Source organism: Chiloscyllium plagiosum, chromosome 43 (assembly GCF_004010195.1).
Source record: "Chiloscyllium plagiosum isolate BGI_BamShark_2017 chromosome 43, ASM401019v2, whole genome shotgun sequence".
In the NCBI taxonomy this organism is placed as follows: domain Eukaryota; kingdom Metazoa; phylum Chordata; class Chondrichthyes; order Orectolobiformes; family Hemiscylliidae; genus Chiloscyllium; species Chiloscyllium plagiosum.
Window position 1 is genome coordinate 2,793,131 of NC_057752.1, and position 24,646 is coordinate 2,817,776.

A 24,646-nucleotide genomic window follows, 5' to 3' on the forward strand; every position below is an offset into this window, starting at 1 on the left:
CTGCAGTTCCTGGCCAATTTATTATCTAGGCCTAAGAGTGACTTTCTGTGATCTTTGCTCTAGTGGAACAAGGATTCCATAGGTCTCTGCTCCATTTTTCACATGGCCAGAGGATTTCCAGGGTTTTCCTTGGAGGTGTCTTTGGAAAGTAGGCCATATCCCTTCCCATACCATGAAACATGCGAGTCACGTAGTATGTATGGGGCAGGGTTTCCTGTGGTTTTAATGAAGCAGGATCAGAATGGAATGGGAAGAAAACAAGGAATCGCAGGGGAACAACAAAATAAACATTTGGCTAACAATGACTGAGTGTCTCTCTGTCCTCTCTTGTTCTAGATTTTATTCTAGTCCATACAGTATTGCTCCAAACAGGATGATCGCACAGACATCTATCTCACCATACATCACCTCTCCCGTGTCTTCATATCAGGTGAGTGTTTGTGGATTACCCATGACACAATGCATACTCTCGGTGTAGGCCTCAGACCTCAAGTGCAGGTTGGGTTGGCAAACATCCAGGATTGCTGCCGTGTCTTTCGGAAAACAGCTAGCATACCCAGGAGCAATACTGTAGATCATAAACAAAGATATTTTTTAAAAAGGAATCTATTTGAATATTTCGACTCGAGCTTTCATCAAAATTGGAGATTGAGAGGAGCAAAAGTTGCTTGACTGTCAGTCAAGAATCATCCAACTCTCTCTGATTTTCAATTGCAGTGGAAGGTCTTCCATTGAAAGATGTTGAACCAGTGGTAGCAGAGTGTGTGTGAGAGAGAGAATGTATACGGGTGGGGGGTGGGCGGAGGGCGGAGAGGTGGTTGGCAGCAGGAGGTCTTGTGATGATACATCCAGGAATGTACTCAATCAGAGGTGGTGACCCGAGATACTAGTATGAATATGAGAATACATGATGGACCTCATGTTTTGTTTTAAAGGTTTGTAGACTTTTTTTAAAGTTTAACTGTTTCATGTTCCACACAGAATCAGAGAATTGTTATGGTGTCAAATAGGCCATTCAGCCCATTGTATCACCACTAGTTCTATCCCTTGGTGCCAATCTCCTGCCTTTTCCCCATTTCCGTGTACCCCATTTCTATCCCAATAACCATCCAATGCCCCTTTTGAATGCCTCAATGGAACCTGCCTCCCCCACATTCCCAGGCACTACATTCCAGACCCTAACTACTCGCTGGGATGGAAAAGGTTTTCCTCACCTCCCCCACACTTCATCCCTTTCAATCTCTGCCCCTCTCGTTCCTGTTCCTTTTCCATGTGGGAACAGCTTGTCCCGATCTACTCTGTCCAACCCACTCATGATTTTAAAAAACCCTATCAGATTTCCCTCTTAGCCGCCTCCTCTCCAAGGAGAACAGTCCCAATGTCTTCAATCTCTCCTTCTCACTGAAGGCGGAGGGAGGGCTTATTTCTTCAAAGTTTAGATGCACAGCCATTACCTCCAGACCCAAATCAATATCAAAGCTCCAGTGTACAGCTGATGTTTTGGAGCATATTTTAAACATCACTTCAGGTCATGATCACCTCTCAATCTGTACTTTCAAGTGCATTGCTAAGTTTTGGAAGACAATAAGCTCTCTGCAAGCTCTCTGTGCTCCTCCTATTCTGATCATCTGAGCATCTCTGATTTACATCAGTGGACGTACTGTTGGGGGCTGTGCCTTCAGCCGGTTGGGTCCTAAGTTCTGTATTATTCCCTCCTTGAACCACTCCACCTTCTACTTATCTCTCCTGAGTTAAGATTCTCCTTAAAACCTACCTCTTTGACCAAACTCTTGGCCACTTGACCCAGTATATCCTTTTGTAACTCGGTGTTCTATGTTGTGATGTTTTTCTGCATTGAAGATGCTATAAAATTAAAGTTATTGTTGTTGACTATTCTCTTGTTTCGTGTCACATGAAGGTTCATAGCCCATCCTGGATGCACCATCAGTCGTATCTTATGCAGCCTATGGTAAGTTTTATTCTTTTTCCCTTTTCAACTGTATAAAATCAGATCTTGCAGAAGATGTTACCAAAGCTTTTCATTTCACACCTAACTTTCAAACAATCACAATTTATATTACGGGAGAAAAGGGTGCTACTTATGGTTTCCTGTTTGTTTCAATGTCTTGGCCAATCAATCTGCTGACCAACTGATCCCTAATGATCTTGCCACCCTTCTGGAGTTACAGCACTACCTGATCCTGTTCACTGTGGTAACAACAAAGCATACTCTCACCCAACCTGAACTCACTTAAATCTTGGACACCCCCAAAAGACCCCTAGCTCTCCAGCCCAGGTTTAATCTTCCTTTTTGAACTATGAACCAATTCCAGTCAGGAGAGTGAATGGCAAACCAATCCTTCACAACCCTTTAACCAGCACCAGGAAGTGTCCAGTTGTCGACTTGCTACCTTGTCCTTTGACTTACACACAAAATACGAGTAGGAATTGGCCATTCAACCCTTCAAGCTTGCTCCACCATTCAATAAGATAGTGACTGATCTGATTTTAATCTCAACTCAATATTTCTGCATATCTACTGATAATCTTTCATCACCATGGTCATCAAGAATCTATTGACCTCCATCTTGAAAATATCGACACTCCCAACCCACCTCCATTGTCTTCTGAGGCAGAATTCCAAAGTTGTACAACGCTCTGAGAAAATATTTTTCCTCATCTCTGTCTTCATTTGAAAACAGTGTCCTTTTTGGCTGGGCTTAGCCAGGTTGGGCAACCTCCCTGCCTTGTTCAGCCCTCGCTGTCAGCATCAGTTTCTGGCCACCTTTGGAATATGTTCCCAATGAGAGTCACTGCCTCCAGAAGATTGAATAAACTGAAAGCTCAGAATGGTTTGTGATGCTTGTTTTTTTTTGAAGGGAACAGTAATAACACCTACGATGGACCACACCATGTCTATCCAGCCCACGTCGATGATGGGGCCATTAACCCAACAGCTTAGTCATCTGTCCCTGGGCAGCACAGGAACGGTAAGTGCTGCCTACACTGGTAGTGCTCTGGGATCATGGGGAAAAGTAAGTGAGTACATAATTAACCTCAAGCAGTTTCTTCTTCATTGTAAATCAAGGCCTCAGAAGATAAATACCTGCTAGCGAGTTTTGAGAGAATTTGTAGCTCAGGTTGAGGTTCTGGCTGAGCTGGAAGGTTGGTTTTCAGATGTTTCAGCACCATACTAGGTAACATCTTCAGTGAGTCTCTGGATGAAGCACTGGTGGTGTAGCCCGCTTTCTATTTATGTGTTTGGGTTTCCTTGGGTTGGTGATGTCATTTCCTATGGTAATGTCATTTCCTGTTCTTCTTCCTCAGGGGGTGTAAATGGGATCCAAGTCGATGTGTTTGTTGATAGAGTTCAGGTTGGAATGACATGCTTCTAGGAATTCTCGTGCGTGTCTCTATTTGGCTTGTCCTAAGATGGATGTGTTGTCCCAGTTGAAGTGGTGTTCTTCCAAATCCGTATGTAAGGATCCTAATGAGAGAGGGTCATGTCGTTTTGTGGCTAGTTGATGTTCATGTATTATGGTGGCTAGTTTTCTGCCTGTTTGTCCAATGTAGTGTTTGTTGCAGTCCTTGCACGGTATTTTGTAAATGAAATTAGTTTTGCTTGTTGTCTGTGTAGGGTCTTTCAAGTTCATTAGCTGCTGTTCTAGTGTGTTGGTGGGTTTGTGAGCTACCATGAACACACTGACTTGGATCCCATTTACCACCCCCCTGAGAAAAAGAACAGGAAATGACATCACCAACTCAAGGAAACCAAAATGCATAAATGGAAAGTGGGATACACCACCAGTGTTTCATTTGAAGGCTCACTGAAGATGTTACCTAGTATGGTGACGAAACGTCTGAAAACCAACTTCCAGCTCAGCAAGCAAACCTACATCCATAAATATCTGCAATGCCACTGACTTGGATGTTCTTGCTGAGTAAAAAACACTTTTTTGTCTGTGCTCATCAGGACAGTTTGCAAGAATACCAGTTCACGGGCAGTACTAACATTTATACGGTATGAAAGGCAAGTGCTGATTGGTTGGCAAGTGGACTCTGACTGGTAGAGGCATTGCCATGGAAATGCATCAATTAATGATTATTGGCAATGCTTTGTTTACATTTTAAACTAGACAGGTTGGCTTTAACCTATGCATGGAGTGGGGCCCTGAGAACTGAACCAGTGAACATGTTTATATTTATATTTTATTGAGTTGAAACAGGTGCAATGTGTGTATATATTCTTTCTATCTATTAGGAACAAGGCCCTGTGTATTAATATGCCTAGCTTCCTGGCCTCCTTGTAGTTCTAGCTATGGAGTGAGTGCAACGAAGGGTTTTCCCGACTGATTCATGGGATGGCAGGGCTGATGTATGAAGAGAGACTAGATCGGTTAGGACCAAATTCACCCGAGTTTAGAAGAATGTGAAGGGCTCTCACAGATTAGACAGGATAAATGCAAGAAGGACGTTCCCGATGACCAAGGAGTCTTGAACCAAGGTCACAGCCTAAGGATACTGGGTAGGCCATTTCGGACTGAGGTGAGGAGAAATGTGGGGAGTGAGGAGCCTGTGGAATTCTCTACCACAGAAAATGGTTGAAGCCAAAATGTTGAATTTTTTCAAGAAGTAGTTAGATATAGTTCTTAGGGCTAAAGGGAATCAAAGGTAGTGGAGAGAAAGCAGGAAGAGGGGACTGAGTTGGATGATCAGCCATGATCATATTGAATGGCAGAGTGGGTTTGAAGGGCTGAATAACCTGTTCCTGCTCCTATTTTCCATGTTTCTATGTTTGAGTACAGACAGGTGCATCTCACACACACACATAAGTGCATACCAACCTGCTCACCAATCAGAGTCAACCTTAAAATTTAAACAAAGCCTAGTGGTTAACTGTCAATCGTCATTCATTGGTGCATTCTCCATCGCAATGCAACTAGCAATCAGAGTCAACTCACCAACCAATCAACACTCTCCTCCTGTGCATTATAAATTTTCCCATTGAATTCTTGTGAAGTGTCCAGATGAGTGCAAAGCTTCGACAAAACGTGTCTTTTTTTCAGCAATACTCCAGGTCTGTATGACCAAAGAATGGCTTGGAAAGTCTCAGGTTCAACCTGGAATCTGTGTGAGCTGGTTTCAAACATGGCTGCTACAATTGAACAGGGCCTCTAAGATGGTGCAGGGAGGGAGAGTTGGGAGGAAGGTGTTGAAACCAGCATGCAGAATCTGCTGGACAGTGTCTGTGAGAATGGGGCTGGCCAGGGAAGATTAGACCACCGGCGGCTGACTGGATTCTTGACCAGGAGTGGGAAGTCCAAACAGTTATTTACTTTCACTGGCACAGAGGCTAATTGTAGCAGCCACCATGATGGCAATGAGCGACCTCAGCACAGAACAGGCATTGAACCTGCGATCTTCTTTGGCTTATCTACATGGCTCAGTCGCACACTTGTCTGGCTGAACCTCTGGGGATTGGTGGGGTGCTTGTAGTTTGTTTTCCTTCAAAGAAAGGAAAAGACCACAGTCAGCCCACAACCTGAAGTGTTAACTTGGCTTCCTTGCTTACGTTCTTACATCTAAGTGAAATGCTTGCGGGTTTTTGACCTAGTCAAAAGTTTGAGCGCATAATCCAGGATGAACATTCCCAGAGCAGTACTGAGGGAGTGCTGCACTGTCAAGAGATGTGGTCTTTTGGATGAGCTGGTAAGCCAAGGCCTCATTGGTCTACTAAATCTCACAGCCTCCTTGGAGATGCTCATTAAAACTGATCCCTTACGCAAAGTTATTCTAATATCTTTTCACCTGGCTCGGTGAATCATGGTGTGACATTTCATGAAGGGTGTTATATAAACGCAAGTTGTTATTGATGCCTGCACACCTTCCCGTGGTGAGCCTCTCCTCCAGGCAACAACAGTGAAGTCTGAATAAAGATCATGTGCACATTTTGTAACCCGTGTTAGCCACATCCAGTGGCTACTTAGTTTAGCATCTGTCATTGGGAAAATGTTTGAGTCTATTTTCAGGGATGTAATTGCAGTGCATTTAGAAATATGTGATGTGATCAAGCAGAATTAGCATGGCCACATGAAAGAGTGATCATGTCTGACAAACTTACTAGAATTCTTTGCGAAGGTAACAAGGAGGATAGATAAAGGTGAATCAGTGTATAAATTTGGATTTGCACAAGGCTTTTGACAAAGTGACACACTTTAGGTTACTTATTAAGATAAGAGCCCATGGTGCTGGAAATAGAATATTAGCATGGATAGAGGATTGGCAGCTATCCATTAGAAGGTAGAGAGTTGAGATAACGGGGTAATTTCAGGATGGCAACCTGTAACCAATGGAGTGCCACAGGGATCAGTGCTGGGGCCACAGTTATTTACAAACTATATGAATGACTTGGATGAGGATGTGAATGCAGTATTGCTAAGTTTGCAGATGATTCAAAAATTGGTGGGAAGGGAAGTAGTGAGAATGACACAAGAGTCTGCAGAGGGACATAGACATGTTAAGTGAGTGGGCAAGAGCTTAGGAGATGGAATATAATTAGGAAAAATGTGAAGTTATACACTTTGACAGGAAGAATAGAGGAGATGAATATTATTTAAATGGAGAAAGACTGAAGAAAGCTACAGAGCAGAGGGATTTGTCCATGAATTACAAAAAAGCTGGTATCCAAGTTCAGTGGGTAATAGGAGAAAGTGAGGACTGCAGCTGCTGAAGATCAGAGTCGAGAGTGTAGTGCTGGAAATGCACAGCAGGTCAGGCAGCATCCGAGGAATAGGAGAATTGACATTTCAGGCATAAGCCCTTCATCTGCCCTTCCTGATGAAGGACTTATGCCCGAAACGTCGATTCTCCTGCTCCTTGGATGCTGCCTGACCTGCTGTGCATTTCAAGCACTACACTCTCAACTCAGTGGGTAATAGGGAAGGCAAATGGAATGTTGGCCTTTATTTCAAATGGAATGGAGTGTAAAAGTAGAAAGGTTTTGCTAAAACTATACAAGGCATTAGTTGGATCGCAACTGGATACTGTGAAAAGCTCTGGGCCCCTTATCGAAGGAAAGATAGACTGATATCGGAGACAGTCCAGAAAAGGTTCACTCGACTGATCCCAGGGACAGTGGGACTGTCTTATGAGGAGAGGTTGAGTAGGTTGGGCCTGTACTCATTGGAGTTGAGAAGAATGAGAGGAGACCTTATTGGAACATATAAAATTCTTATGTGACTTGGCAGGGGAGATATGGAGAGATTATCTTCCCTTGTGGGAGAGTCTCAGACCAGAGGGCATCATCTCAGAATAAGGGCTCGCGCATTTAAGACAGAGATGAGGAGGAATTTCTTCTCTCTGAGGGGAGTGAATCTGTGGAATTCTTTACCACAGAGGGCTGTCAAGGCTGCGTTATTATTCAAGGTTGAGATAGACAGACTTTTAATCAGAAAGGGAATCGAGAGTGTATGGGGGAAAAGGTAGGAAAGTGGAGTTGAGGTTGATCAGATCAGTCACGATCTCATTGAATGGCAGAGCAGACTTGATGGGCTGAATGGCCTACTTCTGCTCCCATGTCTTATGGTCTCATACATCCATTGCAGCTGCCTTTGACCGAGACCAGTCAGTGTGAAGAGGCAGAAGGAGCAGGCATGTTGCTTATTGTGTCCCCTGCTGTGGTCTCTACCTCAAGTATTCTGTGGGACACTGTTCAAAGCTAAGTAATTACAACTGGTATAATACTTTACCCCCAACTGTACATTTTATTAATTTATATCACTTCATTCTCGGTAACCAAAATATAATTAGCACAGAACATGGTTTTGTAGGCATCAAATGAACAGAAAAGTTTAACATGTAATCTCACCTTACCTAGAAATATCAATTCCCTTTTCCTATCTACCAAAATTTCAAAGCAACTAATTGATTATGAAGCTTTTTAATGATTGTTTCTGCATAATATAACAAGGTGCCATCTCTATTTTGCCCATGTTTTTGTAAATGATGGTATTTTGTTGAAAACACAATTTTCAGATTAAATAAGAGTAGGTGTGTGATAAAGGTTGTATTTTAATTTACCTTTAGGATTGTGCCACTAATGAGGATTACAAATAACTGAGGTGTATCTGTGAAGTCTCTCTGTAGCTTTCTTTTGTCAAGTTGCTAAGAATTGTTCTGTATCTTTTCCCAGTACATGCCTGCCACCACAGCAATACAAGGGACATACATTCCTCAGTACAACCCAATGCCTCCCTCCAATGTATCTGTCGAGGTAAGTCCCTTGAAACCCGAGACTTGCTGACTGTTCTTGTAGGGTAGACTGCAGGAGGCCATTCATCCCAGCGTTGTCTGTCCTAGCTCTTTGCAGGAGCAATCCAATCTCATCCCACTGCCACACTCATTCCTGTTGTATGTTTCCCGGTTTCAGAGTTTTGTCCATATTTCTTTAAAAATATGCAGTGATCTCCATCTCAAGTATACCAACTAGGAAACTGGTTAACAGCGGATGAACTGATTTCACCAATATGGCTGAGAGACTTTCATCAAATCACTCAAGGCGGTTTGTGAAGCTGAGGCTCCACATTGTACCAGTGCAGCCAGTATACCAAGTCCTTACAGAAATAAAGGGAGCTTTCACTCAGTCCAGATAAATCTCTGTCCACAGCTGACAGAATTGCCCCCTGTTCACTTTCAAAATTCTTTTGATTTTTCAAGAATCTTCTATTAAATCTCCTCTTGGCTTCTTTTGCTCCAGTGGAAATAGTTTCAGGATTTGTAGTGTCTCCACATATCTGTTACTTCTCACCTTGGTGAATCTACACCATTCACACTCTTAATGTCCTTTCCGTAATGAGGAATGAGCACGTGCTTTGTATCACTTTATCATTCTTTCTTTGTTCTTATACTCTTTTTCTGAAATCCTGGCATTTTATCTACCTGCAGTCACATGTTCCAGGATTGTGGATTTGAGTCTTGAAAACTTTCTCAAGTTTGGTCTTTCCAAAATGTTTGACCTCACAAAACTCCATCTGCCACCAGCCTTCCCATTGCCCTAAGCAAGTCAGTCCTGGACAATGGGATTCTTTCCTCAAATTTAGTATTTCCCCTCTCAACATCAAGCATTTGAAGATTAGCTAGATTGGTAGCCTGTTACAGTTCATTCTGGGAGTTGGGGTTGCTATGGCAACATGCACTTTTACATGCATGTTCTAATCTGGAGCGATGGACAGTGATACAACTTCTTTCCATCACATGGCTGACCAGGAGTCTCTCTTGCTCTTACTGTCCACTATTGGCCTACGTTGAAAAGATTTTCAACTTAACACACTTTTCTTGTGTATCAAGTCCTGGAGTGGGGCTTCAACTGGGAGCTTCTAGTTCAAGAAGTAGGGACACTAGCCCACTGCGTCACAAGATCTCCTCAGCTTAATCTTAGCATAGTTCAAATACAAGAAGTACCTCCCTCCAACACTGGCCTAGTTTGAACCTTGAAACAATTGTCTTTCTTTAGCATCCATCGACTTAGCATTTCTGGGCAAATTATGGCAGGTTAGTGGTGAATTCCAGATGGTTACACCAACTAGGATACTGGTTAACAGTGGATGAACTGATTTCACCAATATGGCTGAGAGACTTTCGTCAAATCACTCAAGGCAGTTTGTGAAGCTGAGGCTCCACATAGTACCAGTGCAGCCATTTTGAGATCCTCCTGATTGATTGAGCAACAAGCTTACCAACAGCCAGGATAAGTGGCCGCTGGCCGTTTAAACCATCTCCTGGTTCTTATTATATCGCGGTGCCTGGCAATGGGTATCACATAGCCATTGGCAACACAGAACCGACTGGCATGAGCAGGTCCTGGACCAGGAGATGTAAACGGAGCTGTCGGGCAGAGCTGCTTCAACTTGGGGCTGCTTGTTAAGTGCCCTGCTGCTGCGAATCACATATAAAAAGCACTCGGCTACACTTTGGGTTCTCGGGATGTTAACTCAGTGTGTTTAATGATACGAGTGCGCGAGGGTGGGACACCAGGCTTTTGAACTCTGACCAATCATTAGATTTCTCCATCATCCTCACCGTTCCTTTGCCAAGCCTTTACTGTAAACAACATGGGAAAGCTTGCTTGTGTGACAGCTTCATGTTTTCCCATTGCAGGAACCCAGTGGCCAGCAGCAGCAGGTTGCTATGGAAACATCCTCTGAACATGCAACCTATTCCTACCAGCACAGCAAGTAAATCTGAGGTAGGAAGCTAATCCTCTCAGTACGACATTTCTGTTGCACCTCTTCAAGTTGCTCCTTCCTCCCTGAAAGTTCTGTTCCTCATGTGAAACGTCCACCTGTCCCACATTCTCTCTCGACACCCATCTCTTACTGATGCCACTCTTGATGCCATCTTCTGTGAACTACACACGGAGTCCTGTCTTCCATGTTTCTTTTTCTCCACTGCCAGGAGACAATGGTCTGTTGGCTAGCAACTTCCTGTGCATGTGACATTCCTCATGTCCCCACTCTTACTCAGGTATTGCTAGCCAAGAGGTAAGGAATGATGGGTACAAACCTCTGTTTGAGCACCAACCTAGGACGCAAGCATCTGGCCACTTTTAGTTTTGATTGAACAGACGGGCAACAAGAACAGATCAAGGCTACCCAGGAAGACTGGGAAATTAGATTAAAGAAGGAATAAAAACGGACTGGAGAGCAGGGAAAATGGGATCAGAGCTGGGCAGTTTGCAGTGTGAATAGGCTGCAACATAGCGTTAGAATGTGAATCTTACCGACCTGAGCATTTTGAAAATGCTCTTCTCTGGATTCCATCAAAATCCACCCCTAACATAAGACGAACCACCACAAGTAACATCAAACCCCGAAACCATGCTGACAGGCAAGCAAGGCAGCCTTTAACAGGGAGAAACATAACTGGATATATACTTGTGTGTATATAGTGTTTTCTATAACTGCTGAATGCACCAAAGCACTTTTTACAGCCAATTAAGAATTTTTGTAGTCACTAAAGGAAATACACCAACCATTTTGTGCACAGCAAGCTCCTGCAATCAGGAAAATGACAATGACCAGTTACTTCTTTTCTGGACTGATAATGAAGAGAGAACTTTTGAGCAGGAAACCAGAGATAATGTCATCAGCCCCCTTTCCCCATCTTTGAAATAGTGCCAAAGAATCTTTTACAATCCATCTGAGCAAGCAAATGTGACATTGGTGTAATATCGCAACCAAAAGACAGTACCTCAAACAGTCCCTCAGTAAAGCCTTCCAACAGTGCCTCGGTACAGCCCTGGAGTGATACGCTGTATTTTTACACACAAGTCTTGAAGTAGGATTTGAACTTGCCATCTTGCAGTTCAGAATCAAGAGACCATCGCTGACACAAGTCCTAGACTGTTGTTTGTCATAGTCCAATACCTGAATAGAAAACGTCATTCTTAAAATGATTGATACTAAGAGTCCCTTGCATTGTACTGAAATCTTTCTTTAGATTAACTATTAGACTAACTCCCCAATAACTGGGGAGTCCAGAACTAGGGATCAGAGTCTAATGATATGGGATTGGCCATTTAGAACTGAGATGAGGAGAAATGTTTTCATCTAAAAGGTGGTCGGCCTGTGGAATTCTCTGTCACAGAAAGTGACTGAAACGAAAATATTGAATGTTTCTAAGAAAGAGCTAGATATATTTCTTCAGGACTAAAGGATCAAAAGGTATGAGGAGAAAGCAGGAACAGGGGGACTGAGTTGGATGATCAGCCATGATAATGTTAACCCCTCTAAGGGCTGAATGGCCTACTCCTGTTCCTATCTACTATGTTTTTAACTAAAAGCAAATCTTAGAAGGGCGTAACAAGGGCCAGTGCATAATTACAGACACTCACTGCTGAGAGTTACACATGAATAGCATATGGGTGAATTACCAGTGGGTACATGGCACCCGTGGAACTACAAACCAATATATAAGAGGTTCATTAGTGTCAGGCTTGCAGTATTCCCTAGCAATTTATATCAGTCCTGGGCTCAAATCTCCCTTCAGGTAAGTCATAGAATCGATATCGATTTATCTGACGACTTGTGGGCTGTCTCCAGAAAATGTACATGACTGTGGAAGCTGCTGGATACATGTAAAAAAAAAGATGCTTCATTGTCAATCTGATAGGAAATGGAAGCTGCCAACTGTACCTGGTCCAGGTTTACTTTATGTGGCCAAGGCTGAAGTAGCTTCACAGAGTCTTCAATTGTGAGGGAAATGGAGGATGGCTATATGCAGTGGCCCATCATCTTCATCTCCTCAGGGAAACGAGGGCTCAGAACGTAGCGCGTAGACCACAAACAGGCCCTGACCAACCAGTGCCTTTTTAAGATGCATCATGCAACTACCCTGAGGGTTCATACGGTACAAGAAACAGGCCATGCACAGCAGAGAAAAAAAAACTGGAGGCAACATTGGGGTGAAGCCTTGCCAGTGTCAACCCCAGTCAACCCCATCTTGAGAGAGAGAGAGAGCAACAAGGGACGCTGTGAGTTTGCACAGATCTGTTTTAAGTCTTGTTTTCTTTTCTTCCAGATGTGAGAGTGAGAAGATGAATGAATCAGCTCTCCTGAATCGGTGTGAACCTGAAACCAGACTGCTCTGGAGGGGGTGGGATGGGGGGAGGGGGGAGGGGGGGCAAAAACAACGAGAAATTTTTGCACAAGATTTGGGGAAAAAAATCACAAACGTTTTTCCTTTCATTTGTAAGACATTCAACAAAGGAAGAAAAAAACACAGCTATTTTGATAAACTTTCTACTTCAGTTAACCAGACATACCAAAATCGGTGGCAGAATCTGTGGAAAAGAGGTTTATTTTGATACGGAAAGAGAGCTTATTTTTTTGAAAGTGCAACTATAGCAAATCATTATTTAAGCATTCTGAAACTGCTCAGAGTGAGAGAGGAGAAGATTACACATCAAATGTCTTTTTAACCGTGATTAGTTTTTTTTTGTTTTGTAAAATATCCAGGTTGATTTGAGTTCAAACCTTCACTAGGTGGAGTCCATGACCTTGTACAGTTACAAACTTAATAATGAATTGATTGTCTGTTGCTGCCATGACGATGATGTAGAGATTAGTGCGGTTTCAATTTTCTCCTTTTTAACATCCTCTGTGGGAACACTAACAGAAAAACAAACAGACAACTTCAAATTACAGTTTCTCTTCATCCGTGTTCTGACCTACACCTCCCCAAGAACCTTCCCTCCCGTTCTCACTTTACTTGGAAAAGGTTGTGGCTTTGGTTGAGTTAAATTAGTTCCAGTCGATGGCCCATTTCACGTAAAGCTTCAAGGATTGTTCCAAACAATCAAAATCAAAAAGTCATACAGCATGCAAGAGACCTTTGACCCATCATCTCTGTGCTGGCTTTTTGAAAGAGTGATTCAAATTCTCCGTATTTCCCTGCAAATATTTCTTTCATTCCTCTTTCGAAAGTTCTGATTGAATCTGCTTCTACACTCTTTCAGGCAGTATGTGGACATATAAAATAAAATTCTCCTTGTCTCCCTCCTTCACTTCAATACTGTAAATTAGTGCCTATGACTTTGAGAGAGCAATGCCAAACGTGGTAAAATAGGCCTACAGCTTGCACTTTCATTGATGCTTTTAGGATGAGGTTTATAAACCAGCATAATAATTTCAGAGCTGATCAGAGAAAGAACCTCTTAGAGTGATTTACCAGCCAAAAGTGTTCATTATTCAGCTGGATGCTGTCAGAGGAGAGTTCAGCTGCTGGGGTCATTTTATAAACGTGACTATTATTTGTCATCATTGATTTTAAAGGGAGCTTGAGTGGCTTTGAGTCACATAGTTCTCCCAAAAGCATACCTTTGCTATGCTCCCATTAAAAGATTTTAAAAAACTTGTATAAAAAAGGAAAGCAAAGATAAAACAACCTGCTTGATTAGCACCTGATCCACCATTTCCAACATCCACTCCCTCAATAGCAGCAGTGTGTACTATCTATAAGATGAATTGCGGAAATTCACCTAAGTTGCTTAGACAGCACCTTCCAAACCCACGACCACTTCCATCTAGAAGGACAAAGGCAGTAGATACATGGGAACACATGGGAATTCCCCTCCAAGTCACTCATTTTCCTGACTTGGAAATAAATCACCATTCCTACAGTGTTGCTGGGTCAAAATCCTGGAACTCCCTCCCGTTGTGGATCTCCCTGCAGCACATGGACTGCAGAGGTTCAATAAGGCAGCTCACCCCCACCTTCTCAAGGGGCAATAAATGTTGGCCTAACCAGCAACACCCCCATCTTGTGAATGAATAAAAAAATGACATTTGCCATATAGAAAGAACCACATTTACTTGGAGTTAAATTATATAATTCCTGCACTAAAAACATGTACAATATATTGATTCTCTAAAATGAACGGGGCTAGGTTTCTTTGTGTTGTGTGCGGAAAGAAGCTTTTTAAATGTGCAAGTAGCCCCAAGATCAAGACATTTGAGCTGACTGAGTATTGGAAAGGCCATTGAAGTCCATGAGATCCTCTACCCAGGGTACATGGCTGAATATTTATCAGATCCTCCCTCTATCATCTCACAGGAAAACTGACAACTGAGCAATGATATCTCACTGGTCCCAATCCTCTTTTGACCTGATTTTATTACCATACCCTGAATTGAAAGGTGCCAACTAAGCCTATATCATTTTGCTATCTGTGTGAAAGCTCTGGTTGTGTGAGGAGAAATCTCTAATATTATGTGAATTTTATGTCATTCATTTGTGTCAGTTAAGACAATGAGGATGACATGGCGCTTTAGGAGAATCTAACAAAGTCCAGTTAGTTGAAAGGATTCCTCATTTGATTTTGAATGCCCCTGATCACTTTCTAAATGATGAACAAAGGGAATCTAACTGAGAGATGGCTGACTGATTATGCAACAACTTTAATTCATTCACGTGCTGGCTTTGTTTCATTGTGAGATTTGCGAATCTCAGGCATTATTATGGTTATCCTCCACGTGTGTAAAACAGCTCACTCATGCCCGTAGTGAGCCCACCTCCTGTCCTGCCCAGTCAACACCCACTGACACTTACCCTCATGGGTAAATAAGTCAAGGATGCCATACACAAACCCCTCTTGTCAGGACTCTCAGGTAAATGGGAGTGTGTGTGATAAGAATGGTCACAAGAGGGAGCCCTTTCACTGTGTGGCCCTGTTCCAACTTGATGCATCCCACAGCTTCCAGAACAGTGAAGCTGATCAAAAATAGCTGCATTTTAAACTAGTTCAGATTTTTTTCATTCAAAGATGGCTGGTTCGCTGGAGGGATTTTTGTTTTAATATGACATCTATTGAAAAACGTGCATCTTGGAAGCGTCTTTGTGTTGGATGTAGCCCATTTGTAACGTTGCCCAGGTGTCAATTTGGCAGGTGGCAACTGTTGAAAGGTTGTGGGTTCAGGTCTCATTCCCATTAGAGCGCAAGATAAGGGCTGAAGCTTCACAGCAGACTTAGAACTGAATGATAAAAATTTATTGTAGCAGGAGGCCATTTGGCCTTACTCTGTGTGCATGTGCTGGATCTTTGTTGTCTTTCAGATGTTAACCCAAAATCCTGTCTGCTTCTTAAAGTGGACACAAACAAATACCATGGCACTATTTGAAGTGCAAGGAATTTTAGACTATATGACATAGGAGTAGAAGTAGGCTATTCAGCCCATCAAGTCAGCTCTACCAATCAATTATGTCACTGCTGCTCTGATAATCTTCAACTCCACTTTCCTGCCTTTTCTCTATAACCCTTGATTCCCTTCCTGATTAAAAATTTGTTTCAGCCTTGAATCATCGATTGAAGATGTCCTAAGTTTAATCTCTCTCTATCCTATCATGTAGAACACTAAAATAGTGGTGAACTAGTTGGTCTAAACACGGCCTTTACCTTACAATAACCTCTTGTAATGTCCTCACTGATTATCAGTTAGTTAATCCCATATTACTTGCTCTGAACACTCTCAACCTACCAACCAGGCAACAAAAAGCAATGGCATAACTGATTTGTCTGATTTTACCCTCCATAATCCTTCCCTACTCCATACGGCTAAGAATATGGAGCTGAGTGAAGATTGAGACATCCATTTTTCCCCCATCTCCCTTCATCCTCAATGATCAACATAGCCATCCTACCTATGTCTCCCTTCTGAAGCGATCAGTACCTGCATGACAGTCAAGCTCAATAATCATGTTAAGACATCCAGCTGTCTCTTGAGTTTATTTACCAGTAAACAAAAGTGTGTTCAATGTTCAGAATGCTCAAGAAATTATGAGCATTTGAGCCCTCAGTAAAATTATCTGAGCAGAAGGGAGCCATTCATAACACAGGCTTCGGAGTTCACTTGTGGCCTACATCTCCTCAGTAGGCCTTCTCCTCGAGTTATCAGTCAGTTTATAGTGAAATGTCGCTGGGTTGCATACGAGTGAGGGGCTGAGGGAAACAATGAAGTCATTTTCAAATGTAAATAAAAAGTGAAGTGGGGACAGGAACTAATTGAATTGCTTTGCTCAGGAGGTGTACAAAATGATTGCTTGCCTGGACACTCAGACAGATCTGTGGCCTCTGTCATAGAAATGAGGCCCTGACAGTGAAATCTGGGACAAATGTGTTCTTGGCTTGCTGAAATGAATACAGCTCCTAAAAAAAAAACAACCATTTAACTTTGTACTCCCTCACACACCCACACTTCCAAAGTCAACATCTTGGGGATTTGATAACTACTTCTGGAAGATGTGCACAAAAATATAGACATTTTTTTAGCAATCATGGAAATTTTGTGTAAAACCACACAAAAGAATACTGATGGAGAAACGGGTAACTTGAAGTTGTGTTCTGGATTATTTTCTTGGTTTTTTTTTCTCTCTCTCTACTACTTGCTGCGTTAAATGATTTTTTTTGACCTAGATTTATTAGCTGGCTTTGAGATGCGAATATATTTACGTGTGTGTTTTTTTAAAAAAAGCTGCTGCAATGCATTCAACTGTCTTTTAAAGCTTTGCGGAAAATTAGAGTGGGGAGGGTGGGCCATTAGAGATGGTGATTTCTTCACTGTTTTATCGCTGACTTTTGAAAACAAGAAATGAATTCAACTCTTAGTAGAAATGAGACAAAAAAATGTTTGCTTCAAAATGAAATGTTTCAACTGAACACTTTTATAGATTTTTTTTAAAAAAACAGATGTTTGGAGAGAGAGAGAGAGAGGCAGATGCAATTTCTTTTTAGTAAATCTAGATGCCACAGCTTGTTTTTTTTTTAATTTGTTGATAAGGGTATGCTTTGTCAATGTTACAGTTATGTTGAGTTCTATTTTGTGCTAAAGATAGTCTTTATTTGAATTTTTTTGTTACTGAGAGTGGACACATTTGTAAAGAGACTGTTTTTTTGTTTCCTTTAATTTGTAAAGTGAATGCTGTTCATTAGTGTCGGTTAAGGCATCAATTTTGGAAGAAAATGATGTTTGCCATGTCTTAAGTGCGGTAAGATATAAAACTCCAATCCATTCTCCCTCCCTATAACTATTGGTTGCTGTGTGGTATTCTGTGCTGGCTCAGAATGGGTTATCCCAGGAGTAGTGTGGGTTGGCCCAACTGAAGGAGGGTGGATTCGGGCTGGGGGGAGGATGGTTTTGAGATTTAGGCAACTGGGCAGGAAAAAGGCCTGGGAAATGTCCTCGGCCAAAGGCTAAGTGTGTACAACAAGGGGTTCCTGGTAAGGCATGAAGAGTCCGTCTTAATCAACCTTATCCTGTAACACAGTTCAATTGGGACCGTCCAACTCAACTGGATCAGAGAAGAAAATTGAATGATTTAAAGCAAGTCTGCGCAGATCTATTCTCCTCGACCGCCTCAAATTTCAGTCGGGCCGAGCTCTTCATTTTGGGTAAAGTTATAGTCTCAAGGTGGAATTTATCAGCTTTCAAGAAGGCTGAGGAAATGAAAACTCCCCCCAATACAGGGCACTTCTCTGACCCAACGGAGGTTTCCGTCGACATCCACGGAGCAGGCCAACATGTTCCTCTCCTCCTTCCAAAATGCACAGGCATGAACAAGGGGAAATGCCCTGTGCAATCTGACCTTCATCTCAGAATGGGGGAAGAGCTGTCCCTGTCATCCAGATAAAATGGCAGCATGAGAACCAGGCATGGGACCCATTCACAGTGCTCACTTCTGAGGCAAAAGAGAGCCATGAGAAAGCACCGTGGGTTGAAGTGCAGATGGAAATTCCTCCCAGCCCTTGTCCCTTTTTTCCCGGCACATAGTCCTTGGCCCTCCAAATTCTGCCTTTGAGTTGTTGCAAACAAATTTGTCTGAAATTGGTGCCTGTGCTGCCTAGTTCCTAGTTAATGACAAGACAACTGACTGGGTACTGTCAGAGAGTTTTATTTACCAAAGAGTCTCAATCCATCCACCAGTCATTGAAGAAGCTTTATCTCCACTTTATCGTGTTTGTTTTTGGACCTTACTGGACCAGCTTCACCTTGTGGTTCCTCTAGTTCCAGGTGCACCTTTTTGTACAGTATGCCTTGCTGCTGGTTTCTTATGGTTCATTATTGCAACCATGAAAGAATCTTTTCACTGTCCATGCAATCACCATCTCTCTCACTCACACACTCACTCACTCACTCACACACCAAAATGTATTTTGAAACTATGAAATTACTGACTGCTGTGTGTGTTTTTGGAGCTTTTCTTGAAGTGTGGGGCAATTGTAACCTGGCCCTGGCTCCTTGCTATTGAAAACCAGGGAGGGAACAGTCTCTGTAATACCCGCTATCAAATCCTTACTCTCAATCCTATAAATTGCAGATCCTACTCTACTTTAGAAGCAATATATCTGTGGTGAGTTCTGTGTATGACCAGTTATTGATCTCTGAGCACATAAATCGAGACTGACACTTCGGTGCAGTCCTTGTAGAGGAGGAGGGGGTGCCTGTTATTGGTCAGCAACAAGCAAAAATCCCGCGTCCCTCTTTTGGAAGGAGTCAGGAGCTCCCTCAGCAATTTACTGTCCTTTCCCTCAGCCAATACCATGAAAAGAAACCAAAGGTGCTTTGCCAGTTGTCTCACTCAGCTGCTATTTGTGGGAGCTTGCTGTGCACAAAAATGGCTGCCATGTTAAAATTGTACTCACTGATCAGCAGTGTGCCATTTCATTGAGTTTCTAGAGCTGCATCCACCTTAGGAAGGCAGTCGTTGTCTTACGAAAATGTTTTTTGTTAGCTGATAATTTTTGCTTCAGTGGAAGATACTCGAAGATTCCAGGACTATTTTCACTTTGGTTTTCCCCATTCTTGACCACACGACCAAAGCAATGTTGTTTTTTTTTAAATTTAGGGAACAGTCATTGTTAGGAACAGCTACAGCTGACCAACCCATCTACAGCCCATTCCCCCTCACCCTGACAAACCCAAGACTCATGGCACTTTTCCTTCTTTCATCAAATCCACAGCCTTTTAAAACTGGTTTAACCACATACCATCTCCTGATTTAGGCCATATTTCCTCTGTTCCCTCAGCCTCGGTGGTGTCCTGCATGATTGTCTTTGACTTAGATTTTCTTATTTAAGTGCTGTTATTGACTACAAACAGAGGATCAGATTCCTCAACACCCCTCTCCAAATTCGTGGCTGTTCACGATCTCTGTTCTATTTCCAAATTACAGCATGCTGCACACGTCACACGGGACAGGGACTGATCGAGATAAAGACAAGGACAAATTATAGATCTTTATATTACTAACCTAATTCTTCAAAATTGACTTGGTTCCGATTATTTCATTCAATTATCTCAACTTTTCACTGAACTCAAACCTCCATCTTTTATAAATCAGATAATGTCGCAAGTCCTTGGCTGTTTTGGGCCTACAACAGGCCATTACAGGCTCCCAAATCTGGTGCTTTCATGAAATTGTTTCTTGATTTCACATTTCTCTAATTCTACTAGGAATTTCATAGTTTCAAAAGATTATCTGCTGCTGTTAAACCATACGAGAGACCGTAGTGTAGAGTCTGAATTTGACTCCTCGCAACTGTCTCCACCCGATGACCACAGTGCAAATGTAACTGCTTCTTGCTTCCATGGTGTTAAGTTCCCCTCTCCGCCACGCTCAAATGCATGCTTTAACAAGGTGACAGATACAAACTGCAGTAAAAATCAGCAAAGTAACAATTTGGTGGAAGTTTATTACCATTATCAGGTTCTAATGATCTTGTTGTACCTATGTGCTGCCAAATTGTTAGTAAATAGTGAGGGGACATTGAAATCGGGACTGGAGGATTCAACTGAGAAAACTGGGCCTGGCAAGGCCTTCCCTATCCAGAAGCCAGATTGGTTTAGGAGTTATGTCTCACACAAATGATGACACTGGCACAGTTTGATCAGAGTGAATGCCCTCTACCCTGTTCACAAGGAGTGAATGTTGACCTCAGAAGGTGTCCCAAAGAAGGTTAACTTCTTGTTGAGGTATTCAGGTCCTCAAGAAGCCAAGGTGACAACTTGAATTCAGGATGCCACATTCTCAATTTCCTTTAAACCTGGGACCTTAATGTTGATTTTCCTGGCCCTCCTCACTTGTGCCCTTCCCAAAAAGTGGGCAGGGAATGTGCTTATAAGCCCTCATTCTCAAGAGCCAGAAGCTAACAAGTACATAAGACACACCTAAGAGTAAGTTTCTCAAGTTTTGCTCTGAAGTCTACCCTTCATCTGTTAGTCTCCTTTTCATCTGGCTAGGACCCTGCTGTGTGTTGGGATCACGCCCCACTGCTACTTAGTGGCAAAACCCAGCCGGACTCACTCCTTTCTGAAAGTGAATGTTCAGTGAGACACATCTAGTTTCCATTGGCTTTCTCCACAGTTACTACTTAAGCCAATTTTGTCGATGGTGCACACTTGTTTCAATTACGATTCATCACAAAATAGTGGGAAGGAGTGTGGGGAGGGTGGGGCAGAAGGAGTGATTAATGCCAACAGTGCCAAGATTAATGCCAAGAGGAGTGCTGATGAGGGTGGGAGGGAGAGGAGCGTGGGAGAGTGAGTGAGTAAGTGTGAGGAATGAGTGTGAGTAAAGGTGAGGAATGAGTGTGAGTAAATGTGAGGAATGAGTGAGTAAAGGTGAGGAGAGTGATTGGAGGATATGGGTGTGTGAAGACAGTGAGCAGGGAGTATAGTGTATAATTAGTCAATTAAATCATGCTTATTGGAATCTTGTCATCAAAATCTGGTTTGCAGATAAATCGGACAAAATCCCTGAGGGCTGGGAATTTGAAATAAACATAGAAAATGGCTGGAAATGAAAGGCCAGAGACTATATTGAGTCTTGTCTTTCACCATTGAGTCTGTATTTTCACATATAAAGCACGTATTCTAAGGGCACAGAAACTGTTTGAACTTTAAAACAAATCTACTCTTGCCAAACATGATCACAGCAGGAGTAGTTTGAAAAGATTGTGAGTTTACACACACACACAAACACACACACACACATCCAGCATTTCCTTTTGAAAACATTCATGTGGAAGACATTGGAGGTTGTGCATAGTGAATTCACAAATTGATAGAAATAGCTCATTTTCCAATGAGACACAAACTCCGGTGTAACATTACCTTGGAAGCTACTGGTATCTGTGTGATGGTCACATCGCCTCCGAATGGAAGGCCTATTCTTACATTCTGCTTGTGGTAAAACAATGTCACAAAGTTATACTGCTACACTGGGTTGTGGTGGGGTGTGTGGGGGACAGGGAAGAGAGGGGAAGCAAATGTTATTCCATGAGGAACTTGTTAGAAATGTAAAGGATTCTCAGAATGATCGGCACATTCGGATAATGTGATGTACTGCCTTTGTTTTGAGAAAAAAACTGTATGGACTGAACAGAAATTCTATTAAATGGATTATTTTTTTGTCAACTTACAATGCTAACTTCAATGGTTGCAAAAAAGTATTTTTTTTATATAAGTTAGTGGCATTACAGGCTCCCACCCCAACTCTTCATTGCTTTAAGATTTTTAAGAAATTATTTCATGAGATATGGATTGTCACTGGCAAAACTTATTGCCCATCCCTAATGCACTGCAGCAACTCACTAAGACTCCTTAGACAGCACCTTCCAAACCAAAGACCACTTCCATCTGGAAGGACAAGGGCAAAGGTTTAATGGGAACACCACCCCCTGCAAGTTCCCCTCCAAGCCACTCACCATCCGGACTTGAAAATATATTGGTGTTTCTTCACTGTCGCTGGATCAAAATCCTGGAATTTGCTCCCTAAGGGTATTGTGGGTCTGCCCACACTCCAAGAATGCAGCTCACCACCACCTACTCAAGAGCCGAACCAGCAATGTTCACATCCCATGAACAACTAAAGAATAATTGCCCTCAGTAGTTCAGACTCCACTACATTGCTGTGGGTCTGGAGTCACATGTAGGCCAGACCAGATAAGGATGGCTGATTTCCCTTTCCTAAAGGGTATTAGTGAATCAGATGGTTTTGTGCAACAATTGATGATAGTTGTCATGGTCATCATTCCCCAGACTAGCATTCAATTCCAGATTGTATTAATTGAATTTAAATTCCATCAGCTACCGTGGTGGGATTTGAAATCATGACCCCAGAGCATTAACTTGGAGCTAAGTTCAGTGATGTTATCATCTCTCCTGCCGCTAAATGAGCTGATCTTAGCCAGGGCCTCACATAGCACCACACTGTTAGTCTTGGTGCCTTTTGAGAAAAGGTGGGGTGGGGACATAAGAATTAAACTTTGAATCTTTGTTTCTAGTTCCTGTCCAGTGAATCCTCACATACTGTCCACAGAATTGGTTACGATGCCTCATGTAGTCACATAGCTTGTTGGTACTGTCATCTTTCCTCCCCCCAGAATAATGGCCAATTGAACTAAGTACCTGAGAGCTGTCAGTGAATGAGGAGCTGTATCCCTGGAATAGCAGCACCTTGACGGCAGGAGTGATGAGGATCATGAGAGGACAGGGGAAGGGGAGTCATGTATAAGGAAAGCAGAACTCCCACGTCTTCAGCTGATGTGTTGCATTGCTTCCAATAAATCCTGACAGTAAAGAAGTGGATCCTCCTGATTTTCACAGCCACCTGCCTGCTGGCCCCTTTAACTGACCTTTACTGGAAGGGGGAAAGCTGAATTTGCATTTATGTAGTACCTTAGATTGCACAATCGGTAGCTTATAAGCAGGCCATTCAGCTCAACTGATCCATGCTGGTATTTATTCTGCACTTGAGCCTCCTGTCACCCCAGCCCAATCTAATAAATGCTAATGTACTGCCTGCAACTTGACGGTCATACCAATGCAGGCAGACGCTAACCACAATGCTCTGGAAGGAAGTAACCATGCTACAACATCGGGATTATTGTGCACTGGCTTTATTTTCTCTTAGGAGTATGGGCGGATTTCTATTTACATGTCAAAAGAGATCAAGTACACCAATACAGTACTTAAAATTGATTCTGTTTTTCATCAATGCTCCCATATCAGACATCCTTATGGACAGTGCTTTCACTTATTACTGAACATCTAACTGGTACACACTGAAAATCCAACATTTTTTTGCTTTTTTTTTTTAAAAATCTTTTCATGTGCTTACCTGGTGTTCCTGTGTCTCGCATTCCAATATGGGCAGGAATGAAGGAATCTTCCTGCAGCAATTTCAGATCATCAGATGGTTCCAACCGCAATAGAAAAGGAAATCCTCTTGCTGCCGGGGCAGTGGGACGGGGCACATTTGGATTCAAATAATAGATTCTTTCATCTTCCTTTCCATTCTTCTATTGAATATCCCGGCAGCCCTCACCTCAGCTTCCTGAAGTCCAACCATTCACACATCAAATGATGGGGAGACTCATGTCCTTGAAATGAGTTAAGGTCAAAAACAATCTGGACAGGATTGGAAATAAATATGGAACACACTGGATGTACCGAGCTGAAAGGATACATTCGTCTCTCAAAATATTCTAGAAATACAGAATATAGGAATAGGCAATTCAGCCCTGCAAGCCTATCCCACCACTCAATCTGATCATGGCTGATCATCCAACTCAGTCCCCTGTTAGAACATACAGCACAGAACAGGCCCTTCGGCCCACGATGTTGTGCCAAACATTTGTCCTAGCTTAAGCACCCATCCATGTACCTATCCAATTGCCGCTTAAAGGTCACCAAAGATTCTGACTCTACCACTCCCACAGGCAGCGCATTCCATGCCCCCACCACCCTGACATCTCCCCTATACCTTCCACCCTTCACCTTAAATTTATGTCCCCTTGTAACACTCTGTTGTACCCGGGGAAAAAGTACAACAGAGTGTTACAAGGGGACATAAATATAAGGTGAAGGGTGGAAGGTATAGGGAAGATGTCAGGGGTGGGTTCTTTCCCCAGAGAGTGGTGGGGGCATGGAATGCGCTGCCCGTGGGAGTGGTAAAGTCGGAATCATTGGCGACCTTTAAGCGGCATTTGGATAGGTACATGGATGGGTACTTAATCTAGGTTAGAAGTTCGGCACAACATCGTGGGCCAAAGGGCCTGTTCTGTGCTGTATTGTGCTATGTTCTATGTTCTATG

The 24,646-nt window shown here is 42.6% G+C and overlaps 1 protein-coding gene across 5 annotated transcripts in view; it reads left to right on the top strand.

The window, feature by feature from the left end:
• The window catches only part of LOC122543290 (RNA-binding motif, single-stranded-interacting protein 2-like), a 241,062-nt gene extending 226,944 nt beyond the window's left edge, over positions 1-14,118 (top strand). For 3 of the 5 annotated variants that reach the window (XM_043681793.1, XM_043681792.1, XM_043681794.1), the window contains exons 9-14: positions 337-430; positions 1,919-1,969; positions 2,880-3,035; positions 8,192-8,272; positions 10,156-10,243; positions 12,577-14,118. In XM_043681793.1, coding sequence (XP_043537728.1) covers positions 337-430; positions 1,919-1,969; positions 2,880-3,035; positions 8,192-8,272; positions 10,156-10,236 — 463 coding nt within the window. In that variant the 3' untranslated portion in view covers positions 10,237-10,243; positions 12,577-14,118. The remainder of the gene's footprint in view (positions 1-336; positions 431-1,918; positions 1,970-2,879; positions 3,036-8,191; positions 8,273-10,155; positions 10,244-12,576) is intronic. The other 2 variants (XM_043681795.1, XM_043681796.1) reach the window with 2 other exon arrangements.
• Positions 14,119-24,646: the final 10,528 nt, after the last annotated feature.